The sequence below is a fragment of the Balaenoptera physalus genome (genome assembly GCF_965194825.1).
Source record: "Balaenoptera physalus genome assembly, chromosome: 1".
NCBI lineage: Eukaryota > Metazoa > Chordata > Mammalia > Artiodactyla > Balaenopteridae > Balaenoptera > Balaenoptera physalus.
This window is the reverse complement of record NC_138882.1, coordinates 3,226,380-3,254,143: the sequence shown is the minus strand read 5'-3', so window position 1 is coordinate 3,254,143 and position 27,764 is coordinate 3,226,380. Positions and strand designations below refer to the sequence as shown.

At 42.2% G+C, this 27,764-nt stretch overlaps 1 protein-coding gene and 1 long non-coding RNA gene across 4 annotated transcripts in view; both read right to left on the bottom strand.

Moving 5' to 3' along the window:
* Positions 1-427: 427 nt before the first annotated feature.
* The window catches only part of LOC309643324, a 39,382-nt gene continuing 12,045 nt past the window's right edge, over positions 428-27,764 (bottom strand). Inside the window, exon 2 of the long non-coding RNA XR_014253686.1 lies at positions 428-1,219. This is a non-coding gene — a long non-coding RNA (uncharacterized lncRNA). The remainder of the gene's footprint in view (positions 1,220-27,764) is intronic.
* Positions 20,360-24,087, bottom strand: ZNF281 (zinc finger protein 281). 3 transcript variants are annotated; one of them, XM_082425543.1, is made up of 2 exons: positions 23,890-24,087; positions 20,360-23,781 (listed from the first exon to the last, which is right to left on the bottom strand). In XM_082425543.1, the coding sequence occupies exon 2, from the start codon at positions 23,761-23,763 to the stop codon at positions 21,154-21,156; it is 2,610 nt and encodes an 869-aa protein (XP_082281669.1). In that variant the 5' UTR covers positions 23,764-23,781; positions 23,890-24,087; the 3' UTR covers positions 20,360-21,153. The 3 variants fall into 3 exon arrangements, with proteins under 3 accessions (XP_082281669.1, XP_082281667.1, XP_082281668.1); XM_082425541.1 differs by having other exon boundaries at positions 23,896-24,087; XM_082425542.1 differs by having other exon boundaries at positions 20,360-23,777; positions 23,896-24,087.

The following is a 27,764-nucleotide window of genomic DNA, read 5'->3' as shown; positions in this document are numbered from 1 at the left end:
ATTTAATAGGAAGAAATAAAGTGAGAAACAGCCGTGGTGCCAATCAGGAGTAGCCCTCTTTCAAGGAGATGGAGGGAGGGAATCACAGAATGAAAAGACCAAACCAGGGGCTTCCCTGGTGGCGCAGTGGATAAGACTCCGTGCTCCCAATGCAGGGGGCCCAGGTTCGAGCCCTGGGCAGGGACCTAGATCCCACACGCACGTCGCAACTAAGAGTACACATGCCACAACCAAGGAGCCTGCCTGCCGCAACTAAGACCCGGCGCAACCAAACAATAAATATTAAAAACAAAAAAAAGACCAAACCACACATCCTGGGGGAAGCAGCAGGGGTCCTTCTGCAAACCTTACCACGTGCAGCTCTGCAGGGTCACCAGGGAATCTGAACTAAGGGAGAGCGGAAAAGAAAGCCCAACAAAGAAGAGGCTACACAACAAACAAAAAGCTTTATTCAATTGCCTCACAATTTGTTTGTGGCTTCTAGTTACTAGAAGTTGGTCGGTAGTGGAGTTCAGCACAAGCCATCTTTACAATAGTGCACTGAGATTTCATAGAACGGTTCCTACCGAAGCAGTCTTCAGGACATAACGTAAGCAGGCTCCACACTTTTCTCAACTCCATGGACAACCCTGCCCAGTCACTCATCACCAGGTTCGGGGCCCCCTGTCTCCAGCCACGCTGCAGTCTCCACATTCGCGCTACCCACGTGGCTCTTGGTAACTAGCGGATGCTAATAGCTGCGCGAGGGAGAAAGAAATGGGATGCCGCAGCTCCAGCGATGACAAAAACTAGAGCAAAACTCCAGATGGGCTGCTCACCGCGGAGGACAAGAGTACAGCCGGGAGTGTTAAAGAATGTAACAGATCACCTCTGTTAAATAAATACACAGGTTATAAACAACTAGAATGAGTTTCCGTCACAGTCCTTAATATTCATGTGGTTAAAGAGAAACCCACTCAATATCATGCAGCAACCTAAATGGGAAAAGAATTTGAAAAAGAATAGAACCATGTATATGTATAACTCAATTACTTTGCTGTACACCTCAAACTATCACAACATTGTTGCTTTTTTAAAATTTTTTATTTATTTATTTATTTTTGGCTCCGTTGGGTCTTCGTTGCTGCACGCGGGCTTTCTCTAGTTGCGGTGAGCAGGGGCTACTCTTCATTGCGGTGCATGGGCTTCTCATTGCGGTAGCTTCTCTTGTTGCGGAGCACTGGCTCTAGGCGCGTGGGCTTCAGTAGTTGTGGCACATGGGCTCAGTAGTTGTGGCGCATGGGCTTAGTTGCTCCGCGGCATGTGGGATCTTCCGGACCAGGGCTCGAACCCGTGTCCCCTGAATTGGCAGGTGGATTCTTAACCACTGCACTGCCAGGGAAGTCCTCACAACATTGTTAATCAACCATATTCCAATATAAAATTAAAAGTTTTTTAAAAATTGTAAAAAAAAAAAAAAAAGAGAGAGAGAGAAAACCCGGTTCAGTCTCTCTTTATAATTAATTTTCCTTCAAAAAGGTATAGGATTTATTTGCCAAACACAGAAGTATCCTAGAACCATTCTAGACTTTAGAAAAACTCTGAACACATCCTAAGGACACTGGATTAAGGCGTCTTCTCTGCACGGGAAAGGCAGCATCTCGGCCGACTGACAACGCAAGTCAGAGTAGGGCCAGAAGTTGTCATGTTAGCATTTTAACAAAGATCTACCGAAAATCATGAAGATGAATTTATATTTCACATTAATTCAAGATGGAGCAAATAGTATTTCAATTAAATGATGAGAGTAAGTTTAAAGACACTTTGCATTAGCTTATTTTAAAACACATAATAATATTCCAACTAAAGCAATCATGTATCAATATACTGTATAACTCTGTGTCAAGTGTGCTTTTTGTTTCGGATAACACTGACACTTTATGAAATTTAGGCCACCTCATTTTTGTCTTTTGCAGAGCTTTAATTTTTACACATATGTGTATCACTGTAGACAAATTAGAATACACAGATAAGCAAAGACTTAGGGGAAAAAACCACCCACAACCCCATCACCCAGACATAACACATTGTTAACCATTCTAGACTTTTCCCTATGCATTTATTCTTATAAAAAGAAAATAGAAGTCATCCTATATTTTACAATCAATATTAAGCACCTTTCCATTTTTACAAATTCCCTTAGTTTTTTTTGGTCGTGCCATGCCAGGGATTGAACCTGGGCCACAGCAGTGAAAGTGCCGAGTCCTAACCATTGGACTGCCAGGGAACTCCCCATAAAATCACTTTTAATGATTGCACTCTAGAAATAGAATGGGTTAGTCAGCTTGTCTGGACATCTAGAATGTTTCCATTTTTCACTTATAAACAGTGCTGGAATGAACATCATTGTTCATCTTGGTACACATCCACAATATTCCCATAGAAAACACCCCTAGAATTGTAACTGGGAGCTCAAATGCTCTATGAATATTTTAAGGCTTTTGACATAAACTGCCCTCCAGCAAAGTTGTACTTAAACTACCAACTGGCAGTATAGGAAAGTTTAGTCCATTTCAAAGGGAGGCTACATTAACGGTGTATTTAACTTACGTGATGTCTTAAATCAAAACATAGGCAATATCCATTAACAAAAGAAAAACAGCCAATGAACATTAAGAAAACAACCTTTGAAATAATCACAAAAATGCAAAGTAAAACGACTGCATTTCCCCTCTATATAAATGGCAACATTTCTTAGAACCATCTGGAGTTGGCAAGAGTGGGCAACATGGGGCTTCCTTGGAGGCGCAGTGGTTAAGAATCCGCCTGCCAATGCAGGGACACGGGTTTGAGCCCTGGTCCCAGAAGATCCCACATGCCGCGGAGCAACTAAACCTGTGCACCACAACTACTGAGCCCGTGTGCCACAACTACTGAAGCCCACGCGCCTGGAGCCCGTGCTCCGCAACAAGAGAGGCCGCCGCAATGAGAAGCCCGTGCACCGCATTGAAGAGTAGCCCCCACTGGCCGCAACTAGAGAAAGCCTGCGGGCAGCAACAAAGACCCAATGCAGCCAAAAATAAATAAATTTTTTAAAAAAAAGAGTGGGCGTCATCTGGGCACTTTCATACACTGTAGCTGAGTGAGCACACATGCATACATTTCTGGCAGTGAATTTAGCAGTATCAAAGCCTTGAGAATATTCAAACTCTTTAACCTATATTCTGCTTACAGACTTAATCGTAGTAAAGTTATCAGAGACAGGTACAAAGAATTATACACAAAGGCATTCAGAGCTTTATATATTTCATCATCACAGCAGTGAAAAATTACCAACAACCAGTAACAGGGAAGCAACAAACTAGATTTTTTTAATTACATAGAAATATCATAAAAAGGACAAAAATGATACGTGCATAGGGAAAACTGAAAGGAAATACAACAAAATGTTAATTACATGGTTTTCTAAGTGTTGAATACTTTTTCTTTTTTTCGTATCTTCCAGCTTCTTAGCAATAAACATCATAGTCTTGATAATCAGAAAAAAACAAAAGAAACATAAAAATATATGCAGTCATTGAACTTTCTTTCAGTAAAGTAAAAATGCTACCAAGTCCTCCTTACCTTCTGGAGTTTTATCTTCAGCATCTTGGCTTATACTGTTAATGGACTTTGTTCACCTAAAGGGCTGTAACTTAAAATATGTTTTCTTCTAAATGTTGTCCCATAATTTCTGGAGGCTTCATGAAAGTGTTTAAAATTTACCTTTCTTTAGGATGATTTATATGAGCTTTTAACAGCATAGTAACTTTGCAATTAAGGCATACCTATGGCACGTTTGGCAATAAAAGATTTTTCCCTCGAATAAAAACAATTAAGAGTGACAGAATGTGGATAAAAGGAAAAGAATTAGTCACTTGTTCTCCATTTCATTGCCCTGTGCAACAGACATTTGGAAATAGAGCAAGGAAAAAGGGATGGGATGGGGCCTTTCGAGTTATGTGTTTATTCATTCAGAAATACTCAGAACCTGACCTAAATATTGATGTAAAACCTAGAGTCACAAACAGAAGCCCATTTTCCTCCCTTTCCATCTCTCTCCCTCATTCCCCCTAAGGGGACAAAATCAAGACAGGCGTGTAAGCTACTCCATCATTCAGGGGAAGGGACACTCTTCACTTTCTAGAACAGTGTTTTTCAAGTTATAGATTGGTTTTTAGTGGGTCCCTTTCAGCACTTTTTAAAAGATGAAATCGAATGAAATATATCAGAGGGCAATAACAAAGATTTTTTTTTTTTTTGAAGAATGAGACTAATTTATTTATTTATTTATTTGGTTGTGCTGGGTCTTAGTTGTGGCAGGCGGGCTCCTTAGTTGCGGCTGGCGGGCTCCTTAGTTGTGGCATGTGAACTCTTAGTTGCAGCATGCATGTGGGATCTAGGTCCCTGACGGGGGATTGAACCCGGGCCCCCTGCATTGGGAGCGTGGAGTCTTAACCACTGCACCACCAGGGAAGTCCCAACAAAGATATTTTATGTGAAAACTTTGTATCTATTACACGATTTGTATCATAGGTGATGTAAAATGCATTTTTTTTTAATTTAATTTTATTTTTTTGCTACACCACGTGGCACGCAGGGATCGTCGTTCCCCAACCAGGGATGGAACCTGCGCACTCCCGGCGTTGGAAGTGCCGTGTCCTAACCACTGGACCACCAGGGAGGTCCCTAAAATGCATTTTTGACTGTGGGGTCACAGGCAAAGTTTGAAAGCTTCTCTTCTAATGCAATGGAGAAACAATGAAACCAACAACAAACTGTTCTTCCCCACTCAGGATCAAAATTAAATCCCCAAATCAGGTATTCCTGCAAAGTATGAAAAACTAACGTGGGGCAGGACTCCATAGTCATGCCCTAATCCAAGCCCTAACCCTGAAGTTTTGAGTTGCCTGAAGTCAAGTGAAGTGTTCGCAGCTTGGCCACACTGAGTCCTGGTCCATTTGTTGACACGAGTTTTCCTGTGACACCGTGATTACACAGCCTGTTACACCACAAACCCCAAGCTCTCTGCATTCCCACTCTCCTCGCCAGACTGCTCCCTTCAAAGCCTGCCTTTGTAACCCCGCCAACTCACATCCCAGATTAAACTCTGCTACCCCCAACCTCCTGTTCCCTTCCACCTGTCTCCCCACAGCCTCTCGAGGGGAGGCGGCCCTTCACTCGCGTAACAAATATTCAGGGAGCGCCTTCCAAGGGCCCAGCCGCGTGCAGCACCATGAGGCGGTGATGGAGGGACCAGTTCGGGGTCCGGCTCGGCCCTACGCCCGCCTCCTGCAGGGACCAGAGGGGAAGCCCGTGGGACAGAATCTGAGAAAGGTGACCGCCGCGTGGCTGGGCAGGGTCTCGCCGGAAGTTTGGATTTTATCCAGAGGAAACGGATTGTGCAGGGGCAAAAATGACAAAGGGAGTAGGGTAAGGAAGTTAAGAGAGTCTGATGGAGAGACCAGGGTGGCTCAAACCGGGTCGGGGGGCTGACAGAGAATATACTCAGTGCAATCTGTCCACCTGCTGAAATGGGGAGAATTCGGGAGCGCCGGGGCTTGGAGCTGGGTGGGGTCGTGTCCTCCCCATCCCACTCACCTCCTTTCTAAAAACTTCCTGAAAGCTCTCCCCTCCTGTAAGACTCTTTTGGGCCTCAGGGCACTGGCTCCATCCCTGCCCACACGTCTCTTGGTGGGCATCTCTTCACCACCTCCCAGGTCCTAAGAGGAACGCTTTGGAGATGGCGCCCCTCCTCACCAAGTCCTGCCATCTTCCTGGAAACCTTCCAGACCCAAGTGGCCTGCCACCCATCCCCTCGCCCCTCGTGTTCCCGACGACCCCTCTGCACCAGTCCGGCCCATCCCCACAGCTGCACCCAGACCGCTGAGGCCCGGAACTGCTCGGCCTCTGGACTAAACCCCGCTGGACTTCGACCTCCTCCTCATCTCACCCCACCCCCGCTGCTCTCCAGCCCCCAGCCTTCTTCCTCCCACCACCGCACCCCCGTCCCATCCCCTCTGTCCGACACTCCCTCCCCACTGCGGCCCCGCCCTGCTGTCTGTCCGGGGGTACCACCTGCTCTGCGGTCACGGCCATCCTCAGGCCTGCCCAGCTCCTTCTCAGCTCTCCCGTCCCAAGACCCCGCCCCTGGGGTGAATGCCCAACTACAGGACCTGCAGGACGCCCACTTCCCTCTCATTACTCCCTGCCTCGGCCCTTCTCTGCCACTAGACCTTAATGAAGGTCAAGACGAGGACCACGTCTCGTTCTGAGCTTCACCGTCAGCAGCTAGTCGCGCCTGGCATGCAGTAATACTGTCATATTTTTAAAACTGAACTACTAAAAGTGGAGTGATTTTTGAGTTGAAAAGTGAAATCATTACATTACAGCTTACGCTAAACTTACCTAGTTTGTTACTGTTTGTATGCAAAGGAAACATCGTCCCACTAGGAAAGTGATGTAAAATTGGCTTACCACCAGCAGGGATTGATTTTACATTGATCCACTCTTTTGATCTCCCCTGCGACCAGTGGCATAAATCTGCAACATACCTGGCTGATGTTAGGATCTATTCAATAGCACAGAATATCTGAAACTTGGACTGTTAGAAATGCTCATGTATTTATTCTTTTTTGGCAAATTTGTATTTAAAAAGCTAACACCAAAAATCACCTTTTTAAAAGTTTATGGCATTAAATCTGCTAGAAAAGACTGATTAGTGTATATCAGCATGTTAAAATGTGAAGTCTCAACAGTGAAGCAAATCTGTTACACATAACTATGATACTATTATTCCTCTTATACGGGTATCTTAAGCAATTTGTTTTGCTAAAAATCCCAAAGTGTACTAGTCAAGTTAAATCCTTAAAATGAGCTGCCTCTTAATGAGATAATAACAAAATACTGGTTTGCATTTAGAAGTGTCTATATTCTCCTAAATTAGGTGTTTTATGCTTCACATCCACCTACTTAGAATATTGAAGTCAGATCCCAAATACAAAACAAATTTTGTTTTCCTTTCTACCTATTTTTGGGGAAAGATTAAACGGGCCAACTGTCTACATAGTGAGACGTCCCAGAAAAACCAGTCATCAGATTATAAACACATGCAGTAGAAAACCACGTCACATTTTTGTTTTTAAAAAATTTCAAACTATTCTCAAATTATCTTCAATTTCTCAGTTCATCCTCTAAACAAGTTCTAAATTAAACAGCTTCAGAAAAGATTCCTCAATAGACTATAATTCAAAAAATAGTTAATCTGTATAAACACTAGAGCTTTTACTCTTGAATATATCATTTACTATTTTTTCTCTAAATTAGTTATTCTGAAAACAAAACAAATTAAACTGCATGGTATATAAACAACCCTCAGGACTTCCCTGGTGGTGCAGTGGTTAAGAATCCGCCTGCCAGTGCGGGGGACACGGGTTTGAGCACTGGTCCTGGAAGATCCCACATGCCACAGAGCAACTAAGCCCGTGCGCCACAACTACTGAGCCCATGTGTCACAAATACTGAAGCCCACGCACCTAGAGCCTGTGCTCCGCGACAAGCCACCGCGATGAGAAGCCTGCACACCGCAACAAAGAGTAGCCCCCGCTCGCCGCAACTAGAAAAAGCCCGCGCGCAGCAACGAAGACCCAATGCAGCCAAAAATAAATAATAAAATAAATAAAAAAATAAATTTTAAAAACACAACCCTGATATCATTATACAATTCCCATTTCTGAGCAAATTATATTTCCTTTTATCTACTTATTCATATTTATTAAGTAAGAATGCTGTGACAGGATAACAAGAAGAGTCAAGTGTTTCTATAAATTGTTACATTTTGGGGAAACAAAATGAGGAAGGTGGTGATATTTATACTAAATTTCCTTTATATTCATCACGCCAATGGAAACTACAAAAATAATCTGAACATCAGAGACAGAGAACAATTTACTTTTTCATGTTATAAAATTTGCTTTCCTCAAAAAACCTTCCCCAGTGTACAAACTGCAAATATTAGCACTATACACTGTACACACTGAAAATTGCAAACCAATAGCTGAGCACAGCAGCAACACCACCTAACTGGGGAATCACAAATAGGACATGGACAGTCTGCAAAAAAGAACGGGTAAAGATAGAAACGCTTCACTCCTATACATCCAGCCAGCCCAGTTCTGCCGTCAACCTCCTCTAAGTAAGGCCACAGGCCCTACCTGTCACAGAGCAATTTCCTGTCCCCGCTATGACAGTCACAGCACTCCTGAGACCCAAGCAGGCACCTATTTTTATATTTATGGGAAGAAGTAATCTAGAACGGTTTAACAGTAGGTCAAAAGCCCTGGAGCCAGGAGCTGCTTTGAGAACTCAAGTCTCTGGATCCCTGGGCTCGATCTCTTTCTGTCCATTACCCTGAAACTCAGCGCCAGGCTGGGCGTTGAGCTCTGTGGAAGGTGGAAGGGGTCTGATCTGAGCCACACTCTCATTCCTGGTCCGCCATTCCTGGTGTTTCTCTGGTGGAAGGGTCCTAGCCCGATCTGTTCACCTGTAAAATGAGATTATTATTATTATCCTGCCTTCCAGGCTTGTCAGGAGAATTAAATGAGGCAAAGTATGCCAGATTTCGCACAAAGTAGATGTTCAATAAATGATAACACCCAACCACCACAAAAGCCAGTGGAACTGCATGAACCGGGTTCTTCAGGACGTGTGCTTGGGGTGTCAGCACATACGATCCCACTGTGACAGGGCACACGACAATCAGGCGCCCTCGGGTTTATGCAGCTCCAAAAACAGACATTCTGACCGATGGTCCAGCACTGCAAGTCACGTGTAAACCGCTTCTCCTACTGAGATAACCGGCCTCCTCCCTCCTCCATCTGCATCCGTAGCTGCTGCTGACCTGAAGCAGTAACTGCTACTCGATTCCTCAGCCCCAACTGGAGGCCACACAAAGGCATTATCAGATAACACATACAACATAAGACTTGTCTTTAAGGGAGATTACTTTTTTAAAGAAAAGAGAGTCTTGGAATAAAAGAGAGATTAGGTATCTCTTCCTTCACTGTTTTGATGTTTTAAATATAAACATGAGGGCTTCCCTGGTGGCGCAGTGGTTAAGAATCCGCCTGCCAATGCAGGGGACAAGGGTTTGAGCCCTGGTCCGGGAAGATCCCACATGCCGTGGAGCAACTAAGTCCCTGCGCCACAACTACTGAGCCTGCGCTCTAGAGCCCGCGAGCCACAACTACTGAGCCCGTGTGCCACAACTACTGAAGCCTGCGCGCCTAGAGCCCATGCTCCACAACAAGAGAAGCCACTGCAATGAGAAGCCCGAGCACCGCAACGAAGAGTAGCCCCCGCTCCACAAGAAGAGAAACCCTGCGCACAGCAACGAAGACCCAACGCAGCCAAAAATTAATTTAAAAAAAAATTTTTTTAAATAAAAAAATATAAATAAGAAATTAATATAATAAGAACTTTTAGTTAACTACAAATAGATTTATTCTCACTAAAGAAATTAGGCTGATCTCAAACTCTAAATACCACATAATAATCCTAAATCTACCATCACAATGAGCCAGAAACTATCTAGAATACACCAGAATCATTAGCACTTTCAGTCAAATCTCCAGATGCCTCTAATATTCCATCAGTGATTTTTTTGTCATTCATTCTTTTTTATATAAATTTATTTTTAAATTTATTTTTGGCTGCGCTGGGTCTTCGTTGCTGCGCGCGGGCTTTCTCTAGTTGCAGCGAGTGGGGTCTACTCTTCATTGTGATGCGCGGGCTTCTCATTGCGGTGGCTTCTCTTGTTGCGGAGCACGGGCTCTAGGCACTAGGCTTCAGTAGTTGCAGCACGATGGCTCAGTAGTTGTGGCTCACAGGCTCTAGAGCGCAGGCTCAGTAGTTGTGGCGCACGGGCTTAGCTGCTCCGCAGCATGTGGGATCTTCCTGGACCAGGGATCGAACCCGTGTCCCCTGCATTGGCAGGCGGATTCTTAACCACTGCACCACTAGGGAAGCTCTCCATCGGTGATTTTAATTTAAACTTTAAGAAGCAGTAAGTTCCTTCAATTAACTAATATCACTGTCAGATAAAACAATGATCAGAAATAAAAGGGTAATTGGCTTTAAACAAGCTTAGGGACTTCCCTGGCGGTCCGGTGGTTAAGACTCTGTGCTTCCACTGCAGGGGGCACAGGTTCTACCCCTGGTTGGGAAACTAAGATCCCGCATGCCAAGCGGCATGGCCAAAATAAAAGAGAGAAAATAAAATAAAACCAGCTTAAAAATTAAATCATTGGGGCTTCCCTGGTGGCGCAGTGGTTAAGAATCCGCCTGCCGACACGGGAGACACGGGTTCGAGCCCTGTTCTGGGAAGATCCCACATGCCACGGAGCGACTGAGCCCATGTGCCACAGCTACTGAGCCTGCTCTCTGGAGCCCGCAAGCCACAACTACTGAGCCTGTGCGCCTAGAGCCCGTGCTCTGCAACTGGAGAGGCCACTGCAATGAGAGGCCCCTGCACCACAACGAAGAGTGGCGCCCACTCGCCGCAACTAGAGAAAGCCCATGTGCAGCAACAAAGACCCAGCTCAGCCAAAAATAAAAATAAAAAAAATAAAATAAATTTTAAAAAAAATTAAATAATTGAATCAGGTAGGCCCAAGGAGGTTTTTTAGGAAAGCTTCTTGCTAAAAATCGCCCCATCTTTAATCACACTAAGCCCTGGACTCACCTCTTAAATAGCGATTGGTCAGGTCATGGAGGTATTCCGGAAGCTCCCACCATCTGTTCCCAAATCACCCCAATAGTGACGCCATTTGGATCCGCTTCCCCCCGACAGCACGGGGGACATATTCTGTGCTGGGTAATCCTTTGCTGTAGGGGACTGTCTAGCAACATCCCTGGTCTCTCCCCATTAGACGCCAGTGGCAGACAGCCTTGTTCCAAGCTGTGACCGCCAAAACTGTCACCAGAAATTACCCATCGTCCCCTGGAGGGCAGAACTGCTCCCGGTTGAGAACCACTTTTTCCATCTTTCCTCCGGTGTGACGGAGCACGTGCGCTGCCTGGCAGGTTAAAGAACGGTCACAAGCCCCAGCCCCTGGAGTGGGTGCTGCATGCACTGCTTCACAGACGAGGAAATTCAGGTCCAGGAAGATGAAGTAACTTTACTTCTATTCACTGTGGAGCCAACACGTTAACATCTGACATAGTATGGTATTAGAGTTAAAAGCAAAACAAACCCCCAAGACTTAGACCCACGAGGGGTTTCACCACTTCTCCCAAAGGTGTAACCCTCCCCCGGGGCTCTGTTCATCACCGGTGACGTGAAAACACTCCCACCTCTGGCACACAGGGGACCTGTGGACTGGCACACCAGTGTACGCACCACCATGATCCTTTTTTATACTCATGGCTCAACAGCAGCGCCCTAGGTCTCTTCCCCAGGGTCATCTCCCGCCTCCCTGGGGAATTGGTTCGAACGTCACCCCTTCCAGGCCTTCCCTCCGGAAAGCACACACCTCACTCTCGCTTTCTGGTCCCTTCATTCTTCCCAGCAGTTCTCTACCCCATAACCTATGGTGTATTTCTTCACCCAGCTCCCCCTCTAGAACTTCAGGGCACTTAATTTGTCCTCTTTTCACCTCTACCACCCAGAACAGTTCCTGGCACCCAGGTATTTGCTCAGTGGATTGATTTTTAAAAACTAAACTAGTGACTGTAACAATGTGTGGTGAGGGATGTATAAGAAGTAAACTCACTGTGGTGATCATTTTGCAATATATACACATGTATACCAAATCACTGTGTTGTACATCAAAAGCTAATACAATGTTACATGTCAATTAGATCTCAATATTCTTTAAAAAAGTAAAGAGAGAGAGAAAAAAAAAACTAAACAGGAGAAATTCGAATTAAGGACCTGTAGGAATCAGATGGATTTTGATTTTCTCATCAAAGGAAAGCCAAGGAAGAAGTGTGGGAGCCATGGTAGAAGTTTTAGGACAGCGCTTCTCCAATCGTAACATCCCTGGAGGCTCTGCTGCTGCTTCTGACGGGCAGGCCCATGGTGGGTGGGGCTGCGATTCTGCAGGTCTAACATGCTCCCAGGTGATGCCCACGTGGCAGGTCCACTTTGCACCGCCCGGCCCCAGACAGTGCACTTGGTCAGGATCTAAAACAACTTTGCCCCAAGACAAGAATCAGGGCTGAAGAAGACTAATTAGATGGGTTATTTGCCAGTGAAAAATTCACGCCATGTACCTCTGTACTGCTGCGAAGGCTGAGGAGATGCACGGAGGAGAGTCTGCAAACCCCAGTACTAAATAATCTCAGATTTATATGGCATCTTGTTCATAATGCAATGATTGTTCATATACATTTTGGTCTTGTTTGGGAAGTAATACACTGAAATGTTTAATATTTAAAAATATTAAGCTTAATTCCTGATTACCCTATAAGTAATAAATACAAAATACTGATGACGGACTTATCTGATCTCAGTAACGGATTAGCAAAAGCTTTCTTTTCCACAGTCATTCTGCCTCAACATTACTCAATACTTAATGCAACACACACACATCGCCTCTGAATTTAGTAGCCGGTAGACTATGAGCAGCTGAAAATTATGAGATTACCAGTAGCTGAATGGAGGGGGGGACACTCCAAGTTCAAGAGCAGGCAGCTCTCCCTCCAGTTTCGAAGTGGATGACAATGTAATTGGGACCAAGATTAAGAGGAGCACTGATCATCGCCGTTTCCAACTTACAAAAGTACGTTTGCTCATGAGAGCTGCTGGTAACAGTAAAACACTCAATTTAGTTTTATTACAAAAGGCAACTTTAAATCAGGAAAGTGCAATTATCAAAACATCTTTTTTTAAATCTATTCCTAATGTGAAATCAAGTGATGCTGTATTTATAAAAGAGAAAAAAGTGACTAAAACTTAGATTATTTATAAATTAATAAGTTAATAAGCTTTAGCTAACCTAACAGTTTCATCCAAAAAATGGCAGAAAAGAATCACAGAATTTTTTGACACCCATTTCCAAAGTGTAAACTAAGTTTTTTATTTCTTTGTTGTAATCAAATACCCTATAGTGATCATTTTTAAAAGATAAATCATTTCACGTGTTACTCACTCAATATCTTCAAAGTGTTTAATTTTCACCTTCCAACAGACATTTCTAGAAATGCACTGTAATTCTACCAAGTGAAAACTTTCAGTTTTCTTCAAAAAAAGATCTTTGACTCACATTTTACTCTAAGCCTGAACTGGTGCCACCCAACACCTGAAGGTCCCCTGAAAGGTCTGCAGTGGGTCTTCTTGAAAAACAGGGAGAAACCGTATGTGAACAAAGAATTTCAAAAATAGTTATCTGTCCCGTGAAGCTCAATTTTCTAGGCACACTGATCAGAAATGGGTTTTTTCAAAACCCAAGTCAAGTTGCGTTCAGGCAGTGGTTGCTTCCTATTGACAGGCTAAACTTTTCCCCTTCTCTTCAGAATCTTAATAGCTCTAAACACATTTATCTTATTTATTGCTGAGCAATGTCCCCACCATCTGTTCTTGCTAGTATTTCATCAGAAAATATAATTCTTTTGTTTTTAGAAATATATTCAGCCCCAGTAACTTGCGTTCTGAATATTTCGTTACAAAGCAAGTACATGGGCGGAGGGAAGTAGTGAGAATAAATTTGATCATCTAAATAATTATTTACACCTGGCTTTAAACAAAATCACTGAATCACGAAAGGCAATTCTACAAATATTTTTAATTTCTGTTCTCACATTCAGTTGCCAAAATTCCAACTGATATTTCAGTACTGAACGTTTTTAACAAACAGTACTTTCAGACTGTTCAAAATGTTTTCGTATTTTAGTTCCAGATGGAATACTGGTTCAGTTGGGTGGATGACTGAATATAATCGAGTGATCATTTCTTGTTAAATAATAAAACACGTATACAACCTGCCCTCCCTTTTATAGGTCCTTTACACTAGCAGCATCAGCAAAAATACTCTTGTAGCCTTCATTAATATTCCTCTGCTCTTCCTGCCAAATATCCATTTGTTTTAGAGGTTTAATAAAATCAGAGTGAACAGAGTGAAAAGCTGTAATTTTTTACTCATTCTACCAGTCTTCTCTAGAAATTTCCCCAAATCATAGTTTAATTTTGTCTTCATAATACACTCCTGTGTTTCACCAGCAGTAACCCAAAGGAACCCACATCAGTTTACCACTATTGCCAGTCTTCCAAACGGATCTCATTCAGACCTTTAAGGCCCTTTAATGACATGACCAGAGTAAACACACCCATTAATATTAATCTCCTCAGATCCCTTTTCCTTCTTTCCTTTACACAATAGTCCTTCCTTCGCTTTCAAAGACAAATCTGTCACAACAGTTCTAATACTTTGTTTTGAACAAGTTACACTATGTTCAACATTTATAGGTTTTTTTATATTCAAATAAATCTGGAACAAACTATGTTAAATCTAGTCATAACCTAATTGTTTTCCTTACTAAAAATTAAGCAGTGTAAAATGTTAGAGTGTAATTAATGCTTTCAGATTTTCTACACTAAACCTTTAAGAGATCAACTAAATTACCAACATGAACACCTAGAAGAAAAATACACAGCTTACTATTCCAAATGTGACTGAGTATAGAAACACCTATGATATCTTAGTGGAGTTCATTAAAAAGCAGACAAACAAAAAAACTAAACGTTTGTAACTTCTACGGGACTGTCTCCCAAATCCAGAGGAATAAAATTTCACAGTAACTTACCTTACAAACAACACAACCCTTAACATTAACCCGATTTTCAGACGTTCACTGAAGGTCTACTTATAGCAAAAGTGGAAAGTAGTACAAGATCAAGTTTTTTAATGTGATCACTTGCAGGCACTTTTGTTGTTTGGGCCACGAAGTAAGAGACGGCTCCGTCAGAAAGGATTTTTCCAGTCCCCACTCTCAGGGTCACGGCCGTCTACCACAGAGACCCACAAGGATACCCATTATCCTCTCAAAAAGAAGAAGCTCTCTTTCACATGTTTGTATTCGGCTCCCTTGTAGGAAGAGCCCAGTTTATGCACAACGAAACATAAAACAGTTATATTGCTGATCTTGTCATTCAATTTTGCAATCCACTCTTTAAAAAAAAAAAAATCTAAAATGTCACTTTCAGACTTAAAAATGTGCATCCCAAAAATCAAGATTAAAACTTTAGCTCCCAACTAAAACTTTTAACTTTCCAATAGACAATGCTTATAAAACAAGATCTTTAAACTAGAAAGAACAGATGAGCCAGTCACAAGTTAAAATTAAACATTTTGCAATGCAAACCTTAAAAAATAATTAATTAGGGAGTTTCCAACTTTTTACAATCACACTTTTCCTTTGTCATAACCAAGTATGCCTTTATACACTGTAGTTGTTAATTTCGTTCTTTTTTTTCTTTCTCTTTCTCTTTTTTTTTTGGTAGGTTGGGCACATAGATTCAGAGCTTTTGTTTTAATTCCTAAATTCTGTGCATATTCACTTAATCACATAAAACAGTAACTTTGACTTGAATCATTTTTATGAGTTATTTAAAATTCTCACCAACCAATGGAAGCTGTGTGATTGAGTTACTAAAGATATAATATATAAACACAAAGATTAGCCATCTTTTTCCTAGGTTGGGAATGTAAACAGAAGTTCACCACAGTTGTCTGTTAAGAGTTATTTATTAATTGTTCCACAATAGTCCTAAAGTTCATACCAAACCAAAGAACCAAAGGAAGTCTGAACTGAAAGAATGACAAAATAAGAACTGAGTTTTTCAATCACAGATTTCCTTTACCTTTCTGATCATTTAAACTCTCCAGGACCCCTGCCAATATTGGATTAAATTTTATATTCCCTATTTTTCTTCAAAACCTATTCCTTTTCTTCTCCATTCTAAGATATCCCCACCTCTCTCCCTCAACACACAACCTCTGCCCACCACTCCAAAACAGGGAGCAAACTTTCTCCTTTGGAGTATAAGGTCCAAATCATTACATTTTTCTCTGGCTATTTATCTACATTTCCCAAGAGATACCTATTTCAACACAAAACGTGCTTTATTTACAAGGCTTATCTTGCACAGTGTATTTCAACCCAGCTAGTTACTCAGGCTACCTGAGGTATAGGCTTCATGTTATTAAGAACTCACAATTATTCCTTCTTGACAAAAAGGCTGTGGCCTTTCATTTTGGCCCATACTCTTATGGGGGAAGCTACTTCCGTGCAACTGAAGAACCACAGTAGTTGACTGTAGTTATTATGCGCTGTTAACACATTTCTTTGTTGATGGAAAAGAGTGAACTATTGTCAAGTCTAGCATCTCGATGGTACTTATCAGATGAGAAACTGACAAGAATTATAAATTCTATTCATTATTTGACCAGCTTATCATAAAACTCTATGGCTTTATGTAACCTGAACGTATTCCATGAACGCTAATTAAATAGCAGATAAAGAAATTTCAATATTAAAAATTAATATTTCATGCTTTTTAAGTTTAGGTATTGACTTTCTAAGTTATCTGTACAATAAAAGTTCAATGTTTAGGCAGCCTTCCAAAGCAAGGATTTTCAGCCTGGGGTCCACAGGTTAGGAATTTTGTATCAGGCTGAGGGGGGCTGGTTCTTGCGAGCATATACATGGGCTTCTTAATTTTCATGTGCAAATATATTTCTGCTAATGTATGGGGGTGGGGAGACATCCATTCCATCATCAGCTGCCCAAAGAGTCCATGACCGTAAAAAGGCAACGCAGCTCTTCCCTAGAGTGGGCCCAAAGGTTCGCGAAGAATTTAAATAGAATCTACTTAAGTTACACTCACATACTGTCATGACTTTTTTAAAAAGCAAAACAGGTACAAACAAAGCAGAAATAATTTTAAAAGTGCATGCCCTCTTTTCGGTAATAGTCTCTTCTAAAACTAACAGTAATCTCACAGAGGATTTTCTTTTGTTAGGTTTTTTTGATCAAGGGTAAGACAACAGAATTACCAGATGCTGTCTTCATGCTAGTGTTCATTTTAATTAATAAATTATTAAGGACATAAAAAAACGTAACAAGTGGAACTAACACAACATTGTTGCTCAAAATCTACCAGAAACTCTTTATCATCTCATAGAAGGTACAAGCAGATTGGCAAACCATCCCAGACCTCTCCTCCCAAATACCAGGAGGGACGCTTAACATTTGTGGACCATTACTGCGTAATCCTGTATAACATGATGCACGGATGGTGCCAGAGCACTACTTACATCGCACTTCAAAAAGGAAATCCTGTCATTATGTGTCATAGAACACACAAAGACCATAAAACTCTGAAAATGATAGCCTTCAGATGCAGTTCACTCTAAAAATATAACTTTGAAGTTCGGAAGCTAATTCTTTTCTGAGGGATGTTTTCCAGTTCAGCAAGAACTTATGAATTTGGAAGCTAAGAACTGTGTGTGTCCTCACGAGGCCATATTGCTCAAACTGTCACCCAGTTCAGGCTTAAATGCTACTAATGACAGGTAACTACAAAATGAGAGATACCAAGGATGTACAGAAAGTTATGCCCCTCTCATCTGATGAGTGTAATACAGAAAACTAAATTTGAGGTAGAAATATTTGTAAACTGTCTGCAACTTTTAAAAAACATTAAAAACCATACAGATTTTTTTTTCACATTTTTTGTTTTCATTATTGAATGAGATTACCTCCCAAATTACTAACAGGCAACTGCTAAATTATGGTAGCCCTTATCTTGAAATTACAGCAGCAAAATAGAAATTCAAAGCATAGTTTCCTACTTCATACCCTAATACCTTAGAAGTAAAAACCTTAATTTTAAAATTATCATATTCAGATATATATATAGATATATATTCAGATATATCATATTCAGATATATATATTCATTCCACACAAAGAAAAAAAAAGGGTGGGGTCAATAAACAAAATTAATGTTAGGGTTAATCTAGAACAGAGAAATAAGTCGTCTGTGCAGAGATATCAAGAGTTGGACTTCAATGCACAATCAGTGAGATTCTGCTTAGCACTCTTGTTCAAGAAAATGACTACATCTAGGGAATAATCCTGGCAAAGAGAAAACAAATTTACTTTTCCTAATCATATGGGACCACGAGTAGATACTTCTCTACAGAGAAATCCATGTTTACGCTGAATACAAATAATTTATCACTTCTGTACATAGTATCCCATACGAAAAAGGCAAAGCCTCAACCTATTCTACCCTTTGATATTTTTATTGATTTTTCAACGTTTGCAGCCACTAAATTTCAAAGCACAATTTTCTCATAGATTTTACACAGACCTACAATTTTTCCCCTTTATCTTTAAAACTTAACATATTTACTAAGTTTCAAACACCTTGTCTGCACCTTCAGTATTCCACGTCTTGGCTCTCTCCTTCTAATATCTATACTTACATCCTTTTGAAACACTGTTAAACTTAGATTAAGCAATACTTTTTTTTTCCCCCTACTAAGAATGCTCGGGACCACTTTCATTTGTCATACTGTTATTTTATTACAACCTTTTGAGTCAAAAAGGATACACCTAGAACCAAAAGAAACTGGAATCTGATTTAAAATGAAACCTCAATAAATAATCTCTCTGGAATAATATTTAGGATGGCTAACCCCATTTCAATAAAACATGTTCTGATTTCCATACTATTAAATTCCTATTCTTCCAGATAGTATGCCTCAAACTGAAGAAAATATTCAACCTATTTTCAAATATAATAAACCTAGAAACATGAAACACAACACACACACGCGCACGCACACACGCGCACACACACACACACACACACACACACAATTCCAGTCCCTAAACTGCAGGTTATACCACTGACATGAATATTTTATGAAATGTAGTTAACAGAAAAATCTGAAAAATGTGACTGGATATTAAGTGATATCTCCTTTCTTCAATTTTGTGATTAACAGGTATTTTATTGGTAGTAAACTAGAGCAAACAATCAGAATAGTACATATGCAGTATTCAGTACACACAATAAAAGTTAAAGAAATTCAAAACCTGTATAAAACAAAACACTGGAGAAAAATCATACAGCTCAAGAGATACAGTGGTAAAGGTCCTCTCCATCCTTTGATTACAGCTTGTACTCTGTACCCAACAGAACTTACCGCACTTAGCAAAATAAGAAATACATACTTTTTAGTACTGAGTGTATTTAAGAGGATTAAACACATTTTCTAAGGTCCTTGCAATGACAATAAGTGACCCTTTAGCTGGTAGAGCAGACTTAAGGGAGGAAAGTGGGGAAAGGAAATTAACTAGTATGTTGTAACCATTTTAAATAATTTCTCATTTTCCAAACACTGCTTTCATAACAGAAGTGTTTTACACTTGCACAATATTAATTACTTTATTATACATGGAAGCCTGTGGTAGGCTGATTACACAATTAGACTGCAAACAACCAGTGGTACTTTTCTGACGTCAGAAGAGTACATAAGACTGAAACATCACCAAAAGTACATAAAAAACTCATCAGCATAAACATCAAAGTACATTAAAAATATAATCAGGAAAAAAATACAATTGCTAAAAAGTGGTTTAGAGCAGAGCCACTGTCTACCAGTGGCTTCAAATGGCAAATTAGCGTTCATAGCAAGTTTGGATGACTTTACAAGACCCCTGTACAATACTGACTAACGCACCCTTTTAAAATGTACATTACACAGGCTGCAATTTCACAAAGAGGTTCTGATGTCATTACTAAATAAGCCACTCTTACCCCTCGCATCGGCTTTGTCACCGGTTGGAATTACCACCTTATTAATATCCACAGCTCTGAGCATGTGGGGCTTTATTATACATGGACATCTGTGTGGGTTCTGTTTTTAAAAAGGGGGAGGGTGGATGTTTATTCGACTGTTTGGATGCCGGAAGGCATAGGAAATGCATAACAAATTACCTATTGGAATGTGAATCATTCTAAAATTGAAACTGTCCAGATAGGGAGAAGAGGGAACAAGGAAGGCCCAGAACTCTGAGAAAGGACAGGTTAAGAACAAAAATAACATAAAATACCCCCAGAAGTGCGGGTGACATGTAGTAAGAGACAGAGAACAATGTTTTTAGGCCACGTATAATAAATAACACACACCCCAAATTTCAAAGAATTATGTAATTCCAACTTGGGTTCTAATACTGCAACCGATCAACCACTTGGACTTCAACACTGTTCCCATCAACTCCTGATGCAGTCACAGCCTTGTTACAGTTGGGATAAGGAGAGGGTGCCTTTTTTTTTTTTTTTTTTTCCTTTTATTAAAGCTATCATTCCAGGCTTTGATCAAAGATCCAAGAATATTTGTTCTACCAGGCTGGAATGAATGTGGTTTGGAAGTTCAGAGTACATTTAAAAGCTGCAACAAAATATAGGTAGCCAACATCTCAGAATTTTGGATCAGCCCAGATGGAGACAGCAATTTGAAATGTTTTCGATCCCTTACTTAAATGATGACACGTGTATCGTATCAGCCCAGATAGAGCAATTTGAAATGTTTTCGATCCCTTACTTAAGTGATGAAATGTATTATCATACTATCTGTAAATTGGATATTCCATTACAGTGATAACGTACAGAATTCCCATGCGTTATTACACTTTCCTGAGAGTAAAGCAATTAGAATAACCTTAATCCTAGCAACAAAGTTTTTTTTTTGTTTTTTTGTTTTTGTGTGGTTTTTTTTGTTTTGTTTTTTTGTACGGTTTTTTTTTTGTTTTTTTTTGTTTGTTTTGTTTTTTTTGCATTTAAAACTTTTGGGCTATTCCCTGACCATCTATACATGTAAATTTGATTGCTAAACATTGTCACTTTGAATGTCAAACTATTTTAATCTATTGATTTGATTAAAAATCATAATACAAACAGAGCTAAAATCACACTAACAAAATAAACTAAATATGAAAAGTTGCATTGAAAGGGCATTACATTATTCTTAATAGGATCGTGTAGAAACATTCCAATGGCAGTGTTCTCAAAATAAAACAAAATTACATTAGAAGACCTCCAGCCTGGTCACTCTTGGGACCTTACCTGTAACTCTGGCTGGTGGGGGTCTTTCCTCTGGTACTACATGGCTCACTAACATCAGACATCATGTTTGTATACCCTGAGAAATCTGACACTGAAGTCCTTGCTCTATGGTCCACTTCTCCATTAGAGTTCGTGATAAAGGTCATTGGCACCCTGCTGCCCGACTTGAACTGAGAACCGAACGCTTGTGCAAAGTTCTCAATCTGGTACGTTGTTCTGGGCTCTACGTCCTTCTGAGGGTCCATCCGGCCAGCTAACTCCTGAGACGGGATCTGAAAGCTCGCTGAGGACTCTAAGCTTTTCTGTTGTTCCTTCTGGCTAGTCAGTTTCTGAGATGAGGACTGGAAGGCTGATGAAGTCTCTAGATTCTTCTGAGAATCTATCAGGTCATCCAGCTCCTGGGAAGGTGTCAACTGCTGATGTGTGGCATCCAAAGCAGACAAATAAAGACCTGGCTGAGACCCAAACAACATCCCAAAAGGAGGCTTTGGCAACGAAGATGGCAACACTGAGGTAACAGACTGGCCGAAACCACACTCCAAAGGAGATGTAGTGTATATCTGTTTTTCTGGAAATAAAGTGTGGTTGTGGAGAGGTGAAGACAGACTGACAAATTGGAAACCGTGTCCCAGAGTAAAACCTGCATTCGTGGATTTTTCGAAAGCCTGTTGGAGGTATTTGGAGTATTCTTGCAACATGCTTGCCTTGTCATTTGAAGCAGTCTGGGTGCCCGGGCTCAAATTTTCTTCTTGAACCAGTTCTGAGTGTTCTCCTGAGGCGTGCAGATCCACTCGTGGTTCTGTTATGTTGAAAGGATCCTCCTTCTGGCTCTCGGACTTGTTGGAGTACTGATCCAAAATACTTTGTAAAACCTCGTCAGGAATTCCCGACTTGTCATGACAAGACTTAATTTCCGCATTCAGGGCCGAGGAGTCAATTAGGGACAACGGGGCCTCATTGTCCAAAACACCGACGCCCGCCGACTGAATTACGGACTGCTGGGAGACCATGTGTCCCACGTTCACGGAAAAGGCACTGTTGCTGCTGGCGGTGGGTAGGTATCTTCTTTTCTTTGAGAACTGCATGGCATCGTCATAATTACTGCTTATTTGACCTTGTTTGCCACTTGTACTTTGGAGGAGACTAATGGTCTCCACGCTACTGTTTGACACGATGCCAAGGGAGCCACTCGGTTTCCCAGACAAGGACTTCTGTCCAACTATGTCTGGTAACGGTGACACAAAGTTCAGGTAGTTTTTATCCATGCTCTTCCGGCTTCCTTTCTTAAAGATCAATTTTGGCACCCTCTTCTGGAGTTCCTCTATGCCAGCGCCGATGATGCCCCCACTGGAAGACACAGTAGGCATTTCTACTGAGTAACTCTGCATGTTTATGCTGTTTGACATATGGGATTCATTTGCTTTCCCAGTCTTGGGCTCCTTGTTTTCAACAGCTATGCTTCTCGACTTCGCTTTTCTCCTTGAAGAACTTGTACTTCCCTGAGACAACACAGCCAGGTTACCTATGTTGCTATGGTTGCTGGATGACCCAGGCTCTGCACTGGGCGCCCCCTTCGCCAGGGCTTCGCCGCACGTGCGCCTGTGCTTCAACAGTCTATCAGTCCTTGAGAAATACTGCTGGCAAGTGTCACATTTGTATGGCTTTTCTCCACTGTGCGTCCGCTTGTGTCTCTCCATATGGTACTTCTGGATGAACTTCATGCTGCACTGATCGCACCCGAAGGGCTTCTCCCGGCTGTGGATCTTCTCGTGCCTCTGCAGCAGGTACTTCTGGATGAAGCCCATGCTGCACTGGCTGCACTGGAAGGGCCGCTCGCCGGTGTGGATGAGGACGTGCCTCCGCAGGTGGTAGGAGCTGCGGAAAGCGGCGCTGCAGTGGTCGCAGATGTGAGGTTTCTGGCTTGGGGACAGGACGGCGCCTTCTCCGTCTCCCGCCAGCGACGGCTTGGAAGATGCGCCCGGCTTCCTCTTGGCTTTGATTCCCTGAGATTCTGGCTTTGGCCTCTTGGCCTTCTTGACGCTCGCGTCCGGCTTGGGCTCCTCGGGGCCGCGGGGGTCGTCAGTCCGGCCGAGCAGCACGTCGCGGGGGTGCGGGGCGGGCGGCGGCGGGTGCAGGACGCTCAGGTCCTGGATGACGCCCGGGCAGCCCGCGTCCCCGGCGCCCAGCCCCGGCGCCCGCTCGTCGGCCCCCGCGAACAGCCCCCCGTAGTGGGGGTGGGGGGCGCCCGGCGGCTCCTCGGGGTCTGCCGGCTTCTCCTGCTTGATGCTGACCAGCGACTGCAGGAAGCCCCAGGAGGTCCTCTGCGCCGGGAAGGCCGCGCCGGGCGCCGCCGGCTCCTTCTTGAAAGTCACGTCCGGGGCGGGCGCCGGGGGGGGCTCGGCGGCCGGGGCCGCGGCCGGGGCGGCGGCCAGCACGCACTGCGGGGGAGGGGCGGCCGCGCCCGCCGGCCGCGCGAAGCTGGCGACCGGGGGCAGCCGGTGGTTGAACATCACCATGCCCGGCGGGAAGCTAGGCTCCATCTCCGCCCGCCCGCCGCTACCCGCGCCGCCGCCGCCGCCGCTCAGGAACGCGCTGCCGACTTTCATGCCCCGGAGCAGGCCTGGCTGAGGAGAGGAAGGAGGAGTGGGCCGGCCGCCGGCCGCGGCGCCCCCGCCCGCCCCCGCACGCGCCCCCGGCCCGCACCCGCCCGCCCACCGCCGCCCGCGCCCCACACTTACGGGTCCCGCCGCCGCCGCCGCCGCCGCCGCCTCCGGTTAATAAAAATAACGCCGTCCTCTCCACAATGGAATTAAAAGCCTGCGCGGCACTGCGCAGCCGCGGCGCGGGGCCTGCCGGGAGCTCGGCGACCCGGCCCCAGGGCCGCCGCGCCGGCCAGCGCGCCTGCGCCGCGGCTTCCGCCCGGCCGCCTGTCAATCACTCGGGTGGTTGGGCGGAGGGAGCCCCCGGGAGGGGAGGCCCCGGGCGGCCAGACGCGATTGGTGGGCCGCGCGCCGGGCGTCGGGGGGCGGGGCCCGGGGCGGGCTGCTGCGCGGCGGCGGAGACAGGCCGGAGGGAGGGGATGCTGCGGGGCGGGGCGGGCCCGGCCGGCCCGGCCCCCTCAGCTTTGCGGCTTGCAGGCCGGGTGTTGCAGCCGAATCCAGCCCCGGACGGGGGAGGCTTGGGGCGTTGTGGGTTCTGCCTGTGTGCCCTGAACCTCCAGTGCTCAGCATCTACTGGGACAGATTGCTTCCGGTACCCCTCCTTGTCTGTCACACACTTTAATAATGGGCGCTTATCCTCTGCATTTGTGGGAGGGGCCTGCTTTGAAACCGCAGCAGAGGTACCGTTGCAAAAAAAAGGTTGTCTTACTGCCAACCTACCTGAAGGCTACTGAAAGAGGAAGCCGCGTGTAGTCCAGGTGCGGCAGCCCTGTAAAACACGCCCACACGCATACTTCATCATCATCAGATGTTCTTTAAATGCCCACAGGCCTTCTCAGTCCGGCTAATGAGTCCGCTGGTCCTGTTCTATTGCTGCCTGGCCCTCTATGTTATTTATGAAAAAGCGACTGCCAGGCCCTTGTAAGAGCTCTACTCAGATCCACTCTGCCCTCCCCAGTACAGAATACTGAGAAACAGAGGCAAAATCACTAATTGTTCTCTTAAGGAAAATTACAAAGTAAAATCTTGAAATCAAAGAGCAACAAAAATCAAACAAATATTTATTCAGTGCCTAATGTACACATAAGGCACCCACTGTCATGTTAAGCGAAAATCTAAACCAGCAGCTTTCCTAACCAAGAGTGTATGTAAAGCACAGGATTATTTTTCTAAAAAGAACCAGCACTAAGACAATAATTTCTTTCCATGGTACGTTTTCATAATGAAATTACAAGTCATTTGTCTCACAATATTTCTAGCCAAATAACTTCTCATAGTTAAATAATAAATGACTTCTCTGAGAAATTTTGCAACTGGAATCATAAAGATTATTAACTAATCCTTATGGGCCTCTCTGAGCCTGCGCAAAAACTTAAAAGACACTATGTAATTAGTATTTTGAGACAAGAAATATTAGTATTTTTCTAACTCCATGCAACTACGTAGAAGTATTCTGCCACTTAAACTGTGAAACTCTAATACTATCAAGTATATTTCAGTGTTAAAAGACTGAAAACTCAAAAACTTAAGGCAGTAGTAAAATATTAGTCAATGCCTATGAGAAATGAGGCTGTCCCTTTGCTCAGGGTGGCAGTGTTTAATGGTAAGCTGGGATGCATATAAGCTAGTCCAAGCATGAAGGGCAACAGGACACTCATGAAAAGCCAACTTTGTTCCTCAGTTATCAAGATAAGAAACCTGTCATTTCTCTCATTCACTCTGTCAGCCTTGAGATACTCCAAGCAGACTTACCTCTGTGTTGTACACCCCATATATCAGGAAGATGAAGAGACCCTGTAAAATAAAATGGAGGGAAAAAGCTGTTAACGCTAATCATTTCAGCAGTAGGAATACCTGAAATAAACTTTCCTAGGAACAGACAAAAGAAGACACACTTCATCAAGGTCAATTTATTTTTCTATTTTTCAATGTTAGAAGCTGTACCTTGAGCATTTATAACATACCAGCACATCACTTATAGTGCTTGTGCTATTCACTTCTTTAGAAATAAAAAAATAAAAATACCATCCCAGTTACATAGAATATTAATTAGAAAAATGAATATGCCAGTCTCTGAAAGATAGCTGGGTAATGAAACAAACTCAGAAAATGTCATCAAAGGAATCAGAGAAATAGCACTAAACATCAGTATTTATAAGCAAAGTTTTAGACTACAGCAAGTAGGAAAAATTTGTTACAGTCTTCAACAGGGTAGAAAAAATTTTTTAATATTAAAGTACAAAAGAGCTAAAAGGATAAACTTAGGGTAATAAGTGTGAATAGTTTTTAAATAATATTTAAAATGCCAGTTCAAGTTAAGATAAAATTTCACATTATCAGCTGTTGTGAAACTGCACGCATTTTTATTATTTGCTATGTATAATAAAATTCCAAATATCTACTATTTACTAGTTCTTAGCATTAGAAAATACTTAATTGTAAAATATAAATTAAATCTCTCTCTTAAATCTAAAATCTTAAATTTTTAAAATAAATAAAACTGTTATGATTTAAGCTTAGTAGAGATAATAGGGAACAAGAAATTTCCCATGTGTTTTTGTCTTACAGAGAAAGAAAACTCTATACTGTACTAGTCTTGTTAGGTACTAATAAACCAAATATTAAATAGGGGTCTGGACTAAAATCTGGACATGATTCAAATAGTTAAGTAATATGGCATTTTCAAAAGGAAAATATTACAGGAAAATTTAAATATTTGTTTTACCTCTGAATACTTACACATTACAGATTATGGAAAACATCCTAGAGCAAGGAAACCGAATAAAACAGAAATGAGTTTTGTTCTTGTTAGTTTCTTTTTTAACAGACTTTATTTTTTAAGAACAACTTCAGATTTACAGAAAAATTGAGAAGATAGTACTGAGGGTTTGCATATATCTGCACCCAGATTCCTTTATTATCAACATTTTACAATAGTATGGTATGTTTTTTATAATTAATCTTACTAGTTTTCAATACTCCTATCTATGTAATTTCAGAAACTAAAACTATTGTAGTACATGTATTTATATTAGTAAGAAAGACATAGTTTTGAACAATCAGAAATTTCCATGTGGGTCATATACTTTTAAAAATTTAATGACAGAGTTTTTCACTGTGTATACGTGATTTTCCAAAGCTCAGTATCGACACGCAATCCCATCTTTCAGGTTGCCTTTGTCAAGATCTACAGAGTGCAGAGTGAATTCAAGCTGCTTAGATAATACTCATTCTCTAGGCTGTTTGCCCATATTCTAGATCATTCAAGAAAAAAATATATACTTCTTTATCTGATTTATGAAAAAGACTAGAAGATAATTGACAGTCCTCCTTCCCTTAGTAATTGCTAATTCTTATTTCATATTGTGTTATATACATATAAAATTAAGTCATTCAAACTTTAATTCTATTTGTGAGATAGGAGTATTTTGCTTTGTGCAATAGATGAGGTGTTTTTTTTTAGAATTTAACATTAACACTTTATTATATTTGCTTAATTGCCTATTTATCAACCTGTCCATTCCTCTATCACCCATCAACCCATCTTACTTTTTGGTGCATTTCACAAGTAAGTTGCAGAAATCAGTACACTTTTCCTAAACTCAATATTGTTTACGGTAATAGATGAGTTCTTGATAAATACGGTTTCCTGAATATTGAACAATATGCACTGTGATTTCTGTACGTTAAAAATTCAGCTGTTTGCATGAATCTATATGATGCTTTGAAAAATCAAAGAGCCGTTCTATAATGTGTATAATCACTCCTATAATTTATCTATCCTGTAAATTCAATCTTCTCCAAGAGAAAAGAGTAAAAAAAAAAAAAAAAAAATCACATTTTTCCCCATGTCTTGGTAAAGTGAGGAGAATATTCGTATTTACTGCACTTCCGTGTTCTTGTTACACATTTTAAATTTTAATACACTTAATCCTTAAAGTAATGTA

Coding starts and splice junctions, on each gene's coding strand:
- ZNF281 (XM_082425543.1), bottom strand. CDS start 23,763: ATGAAAGTCGGCAGCGCGTTCCTGAGCGGCGGCGGCGGCGGCGCGGGT.